This window comes from Prionailurus viverrinus, chromosome B3 (genome assembly GCF_022837055.1).
Source record: "Prionailurus viverrinus isolate Anna chromosome B3, UM_Priviv_1.0, whole genome shotgun sequence".
Classification (NCBI taxonomy): domain Eukaryota; kingdom Metazoa; phylum Chordata; class Mammalia; order Carnivora; family Felidae; genus Prionailurus; species Prionailurus viverrinus.
Window position 1 is genome coordinate 79,945,115 of NC_062566.1, and position 12,032 is coordinate 79,957,146.

The following is a 12,032-nucleotide window of genomic DNA, read 5'->3' on the forward strand; positions in this document are numbered from 1 at the left end:
AATTAAAATGGGATTTCATTTCTTTTTTTTTTCTTTAATTTAAATGTTTATTTATTTTTGAGATGGAGAGAGAGAGAGAGAGAGAGAGAGAGAGAGAGAGAGAGAGAGGGATAGAGGGAGATGGAGGATCTGAAGTGGGCTTTGTGCTTACAGCAGAGAGCCCAACGCTGGGCTTGAACTCATGAACTGTGAGATCACAACCTGAGCCAAAGTCAGACATTTAATTGATTGAGCCACGCAGGAGCCCTGGGATTTCATTTCTTGATTTTCAAGTTGAAAAGAGTTTTGAGAATTGTGAAAATGTAGTGAAATAGGAATGAAATTAAAATTTTGTGGAAGACATTTTCCTCTTAGGAGCCAAAAGCCTACCATCAAATGTAATAACATTCAGGTTATAGGAGTACCAGAAGAAGAGAGAGAAAAGGGGCCAGAAAATTTATTAGGAAGTAATAGCTGAAAACTTCGCTAATCTGGGGAAGGAAACAGACATCCACATCCAAGAGGCACAGAGAACTCCCATCAAAATCAACAAAGAAGAAACAAAAAGCCTAAATTATCATATCATTTGATACAAAGTCAAGCTGTAAGAATATGTCATCACAATTTCAAAGAAACAACATTATGAACTCTTCATATTGACTATGTTTTTAATACCAAGAAATTGAAAAAACCTCAGATGACCAACAATAGGGCATTTATTCAAGAAATGATTGCGTAGCCATATGATGGAATGCTATATAGCCTAAAAGTCATGTTTTACAAGAATAATGGTTTTATAAAATGCTTAAGAAAGGGTGTTAAATGGGAAAATGTGTGAAACACTAACTCAGTCATTTATTTAAGAAAATATAAAAAGTATCTTAGGAAAACACATTCAGAGAAGACATGTGGCAGAATCACATAGAATTTTGTGATTGGAAAACTAGATATTGCTTGATGATACTCTAGAAGTGGTTTGCTATTTTTATTTTTTTTTGTTTGCTATTTTTAATATTTATTAGATATTGTTATTCTAAATTGCAGTTGTGATCATTATGACTTTTTCAGAATGCATTAAAGGTGTAGAAACAGTTTCCAAATTATTAGTATTCATAAGTTTTGCTCTTGTGGTTGTTGTTAAATCATTTGTCCTTGTTAAATAGCTATACAGAAATGGATCCTGTTATCATTGCCTCTGAAGGAGTGGACAAATTCAAAAATGAAAATTTTGAAATTATTATTGTTGATACAAGTGGCCGCCATAAACAGGAAGACTCTTTGTTTGAAGAAATGCTTCAAGTCGCTAATGCTATAGTAAGTAGCTTTCAATTTAATAACATTGTAAGGACTTTGGTTAACTTAATTGCAAAACCTGACTGAATTTATGATCCATGTAAATTTATAAGTTATTTTTTGCCTGTATGATAGATTCCAAGTAATTTATTTCTATTTTGGGTACGTATATCTGTATGGTAAGGACTTAATTTTCTCTAACTAGGTATGAAATTTTCATAAGTAAGTATCAAAAATTTCCTTTCTTAATTATCTTATTAGTATATATAAGAAAAAATAAGAAACAAAAGTTTAGAATTAACTTTTAATATCTGTTGAATTTCCTTTCTGTAAATAATTTAAATTGGAACATTTACCTGAGATGGATTTTGAAAGATTTTCAAAATGAAGCACTTAAAAATGTTAATCATCATTTAGTGTCTCTTTAAAATTATGATGGAAATAATCTGGGGAGAAGAGGCGGTTTGTAAATAATCTGTAGCACATATTTTGCCCATGAACCCATGTTTTGCCATTGAAGAGTTGGCAGTGATTCTTTAGTTAATGGTTAATGCTAGTGAGGTTTTCTTTAGGCATGCCATTATTTTGACCTAGTTGAGCAGAGCTTAGGGAAAGAGCCTCACCTCTGTTTTATTAATATTGGTTTTAGTGCATACTCTTATATGTTTTTTCCTCTGATTTACTTTTGCTATTCCCTTTGCTTAGAATGTGATTCCTCCAGATCTTTGCATAACTTTTTTCCTCTTTATTCAGGTCACACTTTAGCTAAAACGTTACTACCTCCAGAGAGACCTCCCCTGGTTGCCCCACCTAAAGAAGCCTCCCACATCTCAAAACTCATATTCTCTATCTCATTTTAATTATCGTACATCTTAAAGTTTACTTGCCCATTTATTATCTGTCTCCTTTGACTAGAATGCAAGTCTCATAAGGACTAGGATTTACATATTCATCTCTTTGTCTCAGGACCTAAATGGTGCCTAATACATAGTATTCCCTCAGTAAATATTTACTGATTGAATGAATAATTATTTATAATAAATATTTTTCTATAGCTTCTAATTATGAAATTTGCTTAAGAGCAGGAAAAATATGTATTGTTTTCATTTAAATTTTCTAGCAACCTGATAACATTGTTTATGTGATGGATGCCTCCATTGGGCAGGCTTGTGAAGCCCAGGCAAAGGCTTTTAAAGATAAAGTAGATGTAGCCTCGGTCATAGTGACAAAACTTGATGGGCATGCAAAAGGAGGCGGTGCACTCAGTGCGTAAGTACCATTGATGCTGTTGTCCTAAGTCTTGGGCGCGCGCGCGTGTGTGTGTGTGTGTGTGTGTGTGTGTGTGTGTGTGTATGAGTGTATTTATGGCTTTCTTTTTGATCATTAAAAATATATTCAAGGCGGGGCACCGGGGTGGCTTAGTCGGTTGAGCTTCCAACTTCGGCTCAGGTCATGATCTCACAGTCCGGGAGTTCAAGCCCTGCATCGGACTCTGTGCTGTCAGTTGAGAGCCTGGAGCTTGCTTCAGATTCTGTCTCCCTCTCTGTCTGCCCCTTCCCCATTCATGCTCTATCAAAAAATGAATAAATGCTAAAAAAATTTTTTTTTAAATATATGCAAGGGGCCCCTGGACGGCTCAGTCAATTAAGCACCCGACTCTTGATTTTGGCTTGGGACGTGATCTCGCAGTTCATGGGATTGAGCACCGTGTCAGGCTCTGTGCTGACAGTACAGAGCCTACATGGGATTCTCTCTCTCCTTCTCTCTGCCCCTCCCTGCCTCCAAAGTAAATAAATAAACATTTAAGAAAATAAAATATATTCCAATATATACTCAAATTTAAATAATTAAAAATAAAATAAAAATACATTCCAATAGTGGACTTAATACGGTCTATAAAAGAAGTTTAAATTGAAACAGAATTTTGGAGTCTTTCTGGTATAGTTCCGTTTTAATAGGTGAAAAGAAATTTGAACTGTGTACCTTTGTCTAAATACTCTAATCTGCTAGAAATTTGTTTGCCTTTTTGAGATTATTTTATGTTTTCTTTTTCTTTGCAGAGTTGCTGCCACAAAAAGTCCAATTATTTTCATTGGTACAGGGGAACACATAGATGACTTTGAACCTTTCAAAACACAGCCTTTCATCAGCAAGCTTCTTGGTATGTACATTGGTAGGGGATATAGAAAAATCTCCGAAAAATAGCATAGATCTTTGGGATGGATTAGGATTTTAGTCCTGCCCTCTCATTGACTAGTTCAGGAAAACCATTACCTTCCGTGATTTATCTCCCTCACCTGTAAAAAGTAAGGGTGATGGTTTTCTGCTTCTTGTGGTTAGAGTGGTAGAATGAGCTACTCAATGGAAAATTTTTAGGAAAAGTTTTAGAGCACAATACAAAAATATGTGGTTGTGGTAATAGCAGGGGTAATGGCAGTAAAACTTTTGTACTAGGTAATAGAGTTAGAGAGCATGGAATTTGGAACCCTGGGCTGGAGTCCCTGCTTTGTCACTCTAGGTTCAGTTTTCTCACCTGTAAAGTATGGTAGGAATATCTGACCTGCTATCTCACATGGTTATTATCTATGTGCATGTATTTTGTATAATGTAAAGCAGCATATGCTATTGTTAATTTTTCTCTTTTTGGGTCTTGTAGGTATGGGTGACATTGAAGGACTGATAGATAAAGTCAATGAGTTGAAGTTGGATGACAATGAAGCGCTTATAGAGAAGTTGAAACATGGTATATGAGTAGCAAAAAGCATTTGCTCTCAGATGTCTTCCCATGATTTCTTTTTGATAAAGCTACTGTTAATTTGTTTGAAATGATAAATCTCTTATTAAAGTTAGTTCTTCAAATGTTTATTTTCTACATGATTTGTATGCAAATCATTTTAAATCTCAAATATGTGAGCAGTTGTAGAATTGAGTATTTTTATTTTCTTTCTTGTAATCAAATTGCCTTAAAATTAAAATTGAAATGGAGTTTCTTGAAGTAAAACAGGTTAAATATAGGTTAGAACACTCTTCTAAACTGTTTACTTGTAAATTAAATGTGTGTATATATGTGTGTGTGTATATTATTTACATTATAAAATATAAGGAAATTTAAAAGAATGAGATTAATAAACACTTTTTTTGACTCCACATTAAAGACCACTCTTATAGAGAATATATGTTGTGATTAAGAACTCAATCAAGTTCTTAAATCTATCATACCTGAATTTATATCTGATCTATTTTCAGCTGTATAACTTTTTCAAATTACTTAACCTTAATTTCCTTACCTGTAAAAAGTAGGTAGTACTAAGTATCTTCCTCATGGAGTTGTGAAGATTAAATCAGCTGATATATATAAAATGTCTAACACATCAGAAGCATTCAACATATACTATTATTGACCATTCTGTTTTTCTCAAAATGATCTTACTTTTAGTTTCCATGGTCACATACTATCCTGCCTCTTTCCTCTTTCTCACTCATGTTGTCAGTTACCTATGCCTTTATTCCTGTTTTAAATACTGGTGTTTTTCAGGGATCATGCTAGGTCATCTTCTTTCTCTGGAGCTTCAGACTCCTATCTGTATGTTTATTAGACCATTCTTGGATGTTCTGTAGACACTTCAAATTCAGCATATCCGTATCTTCCCATCCTAACTTCCCACCCCCTTGTTACCATCAATGAATGTTAACATCATTTGTCTTATTGCCAGAGTTAGGAACTTGAGTATTGTCATGGACTCTCTTATTTCTTCCTCACCCTGCCCATTACTTTTCCTGTCAGTCAGCTTGTCCTACTGATTTTACCTCCTGTCTTCATTCCATTCCCTTCTCCAGCTCCAGTAATTACGCAAGTTTACCTCTTGCCCAGATTGCTTATTCTGTCTTTTATCAAATCTTCCTGTTTCTTGGATTCTTCCCCTTGGATCTGTTTTTTATACTGCAGCCAAAATGATCTTTCAAAAATGCAAGTCTGATCCTACTACTGCCTTTCTCAAAATCTTTCAGTGGCTTCCCCTTGCCCTTAGAATGTTTTTACATGAGTCTACCATCAGGCTGGCTGGCTGGCACAGTTGGAGGACCATGCAACTTGATCTTGGGCTTGTGAGCTTGAGCCCCATGTTGGGTATAGAGATTACTTAAAAATAAAATCCTTAAAAAAAAGTGACTCTACCATCTAGCCCACATCCTCTACATCATTTTTGATGCTGTTCTTAGGATTCTGTGTGCCAATCGTGCTGAATTTCTCTCAGCTTTTAAATGTACATTGCTATCTGTCTCCTCTGTGCCTTTGCCTATTAGGTATCTTCTTCCTGCCTCCACCCTCCTCTCCCCAGCCATACTGGGCAGCTTCTACTCATACTTAAGTTTCTCCTTCTTTAAAAGGGACGTTTTACCTGATCCCTGGACTGAGAACTCTCTGCTTTATGCTTCCATCGTGCCCTCTAATTTTTGTATCATTCATCACAATTATTAGATACCTGTCTTCCCTGCTTGAAGGTGAAGGTAAGTTTCATAGCTGTGTTCCTCACCTTTTATGTTTACAGTATCTACCAGTTTCTGACACTTAGTAGATCTCTAATAAATATTTATTGAATGAATGAATCTGTCCCTCATGGCCTGGCTCTTTTCCCCTGCCTTCCTCTATCTTGAACAGTCCTACCGCTGCTTCCACTACCACACTAAACTGGGTAAAGTATCCCTACTCAGTCTACTTTTTGACTCTTAGGTCTCTCCTTATGTCTGCATTTTGCTTCTGCTCTTAGCATTCTACTCATTTCTGTGGTCACCAAGGGCAAAACTAGTAACCTTTCTTTTTTCCCTTGGTTCCCAATATTTAAGTGTTATCTTTCTTTTGTTTTCAAACTCTTCACTTGGGTTCCATGACAGTGAATTTCCTTTGTTATCATGGCTTCAATTGTCATGTATGTATAATGACCAAATAATATTTCAGCCTTAACTTTTTCTACCACTGTTTAATTCTGCATTTCTAGCTGCCTGCTGTAACATTTCTTTTAAAATATTGTACTGCCACTGAAATTCAGAATGGCTAAAACCAAATAACCTTTTCCATTTATATCTTTAGGACATAAATAGAAAATACTCTGGATGTTTTTGTCATCGTTAATTGAAGTTAATTTACATGTAATGAAATGCTTAGATCCTAAGGGTATCATTCCATCAATTTTGACAAACGCATAATAACCCATATCCGTCAGGAAACAATATTTCCATTATCTAGAAAGCTTGCTTATTCTCCTTGCCAGTAAGTACTTCATAGTATAGGAATCCTAGAGTATTCCTTTTTCCCCCACCTGGTTCCTTTGACTCAGCATATTTTTGACATTCATCCATGTAGTTGCATGTGCCTGTAGCTTGTTCTTTAATTGCTGAATAGTAGTTCATCCACAGTCTCTCCATTTTCTTGTTCACAGATAGCTAAGTTGTTTATAAAATGCCAAATGATGTTCTAAAATGTTTTTGCCACTTTACATTCTCACCAGCAGTATATGAGAATTCTGCTTGCTCCATGTCTTGCCCCCTATCTTCTTTAACTTTTGGTGTTGTCACACTTTTTAATTTTAGTCACCCTAGTAGGTAGAGTTTATCTGCCTCGTTTTCGTGTTTTTTGTTGTTTGTTGTTGTTGTCCATTTTCTCTGATAGAATGTAAACTTCTCTAGGATAGGATCTGTCTGTACATCTGTGTATCCTGTACTGCATTCATCCTATGATCTTGCCCAGAGTAACTGCTCAGGAATATTTGTTGATTAGATGTTTTGTAAGTGTGCTTCAGGATGAACCCATGACTAAGGAAAAGATTAATTTTATTGAATGGAAATGTACACCTTCTAATATATCTGAATAATTTATATTTCAGGTCAGTTTACGTTGCGAGACATGTATGAACAATTTCAAAATATCATGAAAATGGGCCCCTTCAGTCAGATCTTGGTTAGTTATCCTAAAAAATTTGTTTATTTTCATCTTCTTTTGTTTTTCATTAAAATTTTAAAGAGTAGATGCATTTACTTTCATTATTTTTGCTATTTGTGTAAAAATGCTTTAAAAACTTAGTGTCAAAATTAAAGCTGAGTACTTAAATGTGAACATTGTGAACAGTTTAATCTCAAGCTGTTGTTGATTTTATGTTTAAATATATCTGTTTTAGGGGATGATCCCTGGTTTTGGAACAGATTTTATGAGCAAAGGAAATGAACAGGAGTCAATGGCAAGGCTAAAGAAATTAATGACGATAATGGATAGTATGAATGATCAAGGTAAGATGGCAGATTACTTGATTTAGAGGACAATGCTCTGAATATTTACAAGTGGATTCACTGTGTTCCTGTGGATAAGATGGGGAAAAATTTAGATTGAAAGATTGTTAGGTAGATTTGTAGCCCTTTGAAAGCTCTTACTCAAAGCGTTGTAATTACTGGATTGACTTTATCAGAGAGAGAAATGTCTAATACAGTTCTCCAAATGAGTTTCATGAAAAGAACACTAGCTCTTCATGATGATGATGGAAATAACTTGAAAGGAGAGTTCTGTAATCAAATAAATTTGGGGGAATTATGGGTTAAAAAAACTATTATTTATTATAAGTCTCCTTAGTGCTCTCATATACTAACATGAATTGGGAATCTGTCAGAAAGATAGTTTAAGCAATGTTTACAAACTTATTTTATACTGAAACTCTCGGGCCTCAGTCTTATTAGAGATACACTGCTCTCCGGGTGCCTGAGTGGCTCAGTTGGTTGAGCATCCGAGTCTCCATTTTGGCTCAGGTCATGATCCCAGGGTCATGGGATTAAGCCCCACCTTGGGCTCTGTGCTGAGCATGGAGCTTGCTTGGGATTCTCTCTCTCTCTCTCTCTCTCTCTCTCTCTCTCTCTTTTTCTCCCTCTCAGTCTCCCATGCGTGTGGGTACTCTCTCTCTAAAAAAAAAATTTTTTTTAAAAAAAGGAAAAAAGAAAGACATACACTGTTCTCTGTAATCCTGCATTATACTTCCAGGTCTTTTATGTAATCATTAGCTTGTTAACATTTATAGTACTATGACCCCTTTATCTTTTTTCCAGTTTTTTAGCACCCTTTCTGATGCAGCCCAGAAGATATGCCGAACAGTTTTTAGGTCTAACTCTACCACTTGACCTCTGACTTCATTTACAAACAAATACAGGCTTTTGGCCTTGAACTTCCTCAACCATTGGCTACCTTACCAATACGATTGTGGCAGCCACAAACCACTCTTCAAGCTTTTTCAAGGACCTTAGGTCTCCTTCAGTACAATTCTTTCCTGGATCTCTAGTCTCTTCTCATCTTTTGACTTTTCTTTCCCATCAGCATATAAACATTAAGTTTTTTGAGCTATACTTCTCTCTCATGCTTTTTTATTCTTTTTCTCTTTCCAGTCAAACTTCTTCAAAGAACGGTTTGTATTTTTCTCAAACTAGTGAAATCTGACTTCTGTCCCTACCACTGCTTGGAAATAGATACTAAGATTTCCAATAACCTGCTGGGCTGCTCCAGTGGATCCTTTTCAGTCTTTTTCTTGACCTTTACAACATTGACTGTTGTTAATCACCTTTTTTTCTTGGCTTCTGTTATATCATCTCCCCACTTTTACCCTACTTTTCTTGTTAACTCAGTTACTTTCCCAGCCTGTCCCTTAAATGAATACATACTACAAGTTTTGTCCTCTGCCAATGCTTCTTCTCATTCTGCTCATTTTCTTTGAATAATTCATCCACATCTGTGCTTCCTCTACTGCTTCACTGATTATTTTTTGTATTCTCTACCTCTTTCCTGGGCTCTAGGCTTTCATAGTAACCCAGATAAGACTGTATCTTTCTCATCTCTGAATCTTTAACACCGTGAAAAGTTTTGTATGTAGAATTAACAATTGCAGCCATAATTGGAGTATTTACTCTGTCCTGCTACTGTCCTGAGCACTTTACATAGATTAACCCATCTAATTATCACAGTCACTCTCAAGAGACAGTTCTGGGGTTAAAATCCATTATTATGTAACTTTTGTAGATTAGGAAACTGAGATATAGGAAAGTTGAGTAATTTGTTCAAGGATACTAGCTACAGAGTAGAGAGACTGGGCTTCAAACTCAGGCATTTTGGCTCAAGAGTCTACACTCTGGACCACTTCCTTTCTAGATGCTCACTAAATGGTGGACAGATATCTTTATTTACATAATTGAAAGTTTTCTGAGGCACAGATCCAAAATGTAGTTTTTCTCCCTTGGTGAGTGACGCTTCATCTATCTAATAGATACCTATTTACTCAGTCACCTAAGCTAGAAACTGGGGTCAACCTAGATTTGTGTCCTTGCTGATTTTCTATCTAGTGGTTCAACTATGACAGAGGTAAACGTATTGAAGTGCCTAACTTTTTCCTTTTAGTTGTGTCAGTTTTCTGTCAGGTAAGCTCTTTTGTTGGGTACAATACATATTCAGGATTGTTGGGTCTTCTTGGTGAATTGACCTTTTTATCATAATGTCTGTAATGTCCTCCTTTGTCCCTTGTCTATTTTGTCTGATTTTTAAAAATTTTTTTCATGTTTATTTATTTATTTTGAGAGAGGGAGAGACAGAGTACCAGCAGGGGAGGGGCAGAGAGAATCCCACGCAGGCTCCGTGCTGTCAGCACAGAGCCCAATGAGGGGCACAATGTCAGGAACCATGAGATAATGACCTGAGCTGAAGTCAACAGTTGAATGCTTAACTGACTGAGCCACCCAGGCGCCCCTGAGTAGTTTTCTTAATGGTTGCTTTAGGTATTATAGTATGCATACATATTTAACTTAAAACAGTCTACTTCTATCAGTATTTTACCACTTTTAGGGGAATAGATAGGAACCTTAACATTATCTTGGATTTAGTGAGTTCCATTTCCTTAATATTTCTCATATCTTCCCTCTTCTCTTTGTCTCTAAATCCCCTACATTAGTTCATACACTCATCATTTCTCTCTCTTTTTTTTTTACACCCATCATTTCTTACCTAGATTGCTGTCATAGGTTCCTAACATTTCCCTTTCTCTTTTTCATCCCTCTTTTCAGTTTGTATTCTTCATTGCCACAAGAATGGTCTTTCTTTTCTTTTTTTTTTTTTTTTAATTTTTTTTTTTCAACGTTTATTTATTTTTGGGACAGAGAGAGACAGAGCATGAACGGGGGAGGGGCAGAGAGAGAGGGAGACACAGAATCGGAAACAGGCTCCAGACTCTGAGCCATCAGCCCAGAGCCCGACGCGGGGCTCGAACTCCTGGACCGCGAGATCGTGACCTGGCTGAAGTCGGACGCTCAACCGACTGCGCCACCCAGGCGCCCCAAGAATGGTCTTTCTAAACATAGAAAGTTCTGGGGTCAAACTCCTTCAGTGGCTCTTTAATGTTGTCATAATGAATTTGAAACTCTTAAACCTGGCTTACAAGTTCTTTATAATCTTGTCCTTATCTACTTTTGGAACTTTTTAAATCTCAGCTCTTACCCAAGCTTGGTTTCTTCTACAAAAAGCTATTTTTATTCTAGAAATCCATGTTCTACTTCCTAGAATGTCCCTTGCTTTCTCTTCTTTACTTAACCTCATACTTGTCCTTTAGGTAACCTTTAGAGTTACCTTGTTACTCAGTTAAAGAGAAACCATCAGCATGGAGCCTTTCCTGACTTTCTTCTTTAAATTATGTCCCCTTTTGCTATTTGCTTAAATCTATCATGTTGCTTACCATGATATGCTGTTATTAGTGTGTCTTTTTCTTCACTACACTTGAGGTCTTAGAATGCATATTTCCTAAATATTTTATAGTGAAGATGGGGCTTACAAGCTGCATTTATGAAATGGATTTAGGTTTTAATGACTGTAAGTTTATTATGAGACAATTTGCTCTTTATTTATATCTCATTGGTAATCAAATTTCACCTGGATTTCAGTTCACTTCTGGATGATATGCTTAGAGGGCATAAACAAATTAGAAGATATATTTAGGAAATGTTATTTGTAACCTAGAGGAAATTCACAAGAATTTGAAATAGTCTCTCAAATTCTCAAATATTTGAGAATATTTGAAAGCCTTATTTTTTGTGCCTGGCAAGGAGACATGTATGCAAATAGGAAGAAATGCCATAGAAACATACTTCATTTTAATACGTGAAAAGATTTTCCATAATTATAGGTATAATAGGATGGTATAGATTACTATATTTTATTATGTATTTATTTTTAAAGTTTATTCATTTATTTTGAGAGAGTGCTCACGTGTGCATGCTGTGTGCATGAGTGTGGAAGGGGCAGAGACAGAAGGAGAGAGAGAATCTGAAGCAGCCTCCATGCTGACGTGGGGTTTGATCTCACAAACCATGAGATCGTGACCCGAGCCAAAATCAAGAGTCGGACACTTAACCAACTGAGCCACCCAGGTGCCCTGGAAATATTTTCCATAATTATAGGTACATTAGAATGGCATAGATTACTGTATTTCAGATACTGGGTCACCTCTCCTGGGGATATTAAGATGGAGGCTAGGTGACCATTTATTGGGGAATGTTGTAGAGAGAATGGAGACATAATAGAAATTTTGACTAAAGTCCATCCTGTTCCTGAGATTGTATGTAGCTAAAGCCAGAAGAAATACACATCATACTCATAGAGTTATAAAAATGCTGAAGGGGTGGGGTGCCTGGTTGGCTCAGTCAGTTAAACGTCTGACTTCAGCTCAGGTCATGATCTCACAGTTCATGAGTTT

The 12,032-nt window shown here is 36.1% G+C and overlaps 1 protein-coding gene across 3 annotated transcripts in view; it reads left to right on the top strand.

Annotated features, from left to right (window-relative positions):
• SRP54 (signal recognition particle 54) overlaps positions 1-12,032 on the top strand; it is a 38,779-nt gene that overhangs the window by 21,305 nt on the left and 5,442 nt on the right. For all 3 annotated transcript variants that reach the window (XM_047864443.1, XM_047864444.1, XM_047864445.1), the window contains 6 exons: positions 1,143-1,293; positions 2,393-2,541; positions 3,333-3,433; positions 3,929-4,015; positions 7,152-7,225; positions 7,443-7,551. In XM_047864443.1, the coding sequence (XP_047720399.1) occupies positions 1,143-1,293; positions 2,393-2,541; positions 3,333-3,433; positions 3,929-4,015; positions 7,152-7,225; positions 7,443-7,551 (671 nt within the window). The remainder of the gene's footprint in view (positions 1-1,142; positions 1,294-2,392; positions 2,542-3,332; positions 3,434-3,928; positions 4,016-7,151; positions 7,226-7,442; positions 7,552-12,032) is intronic.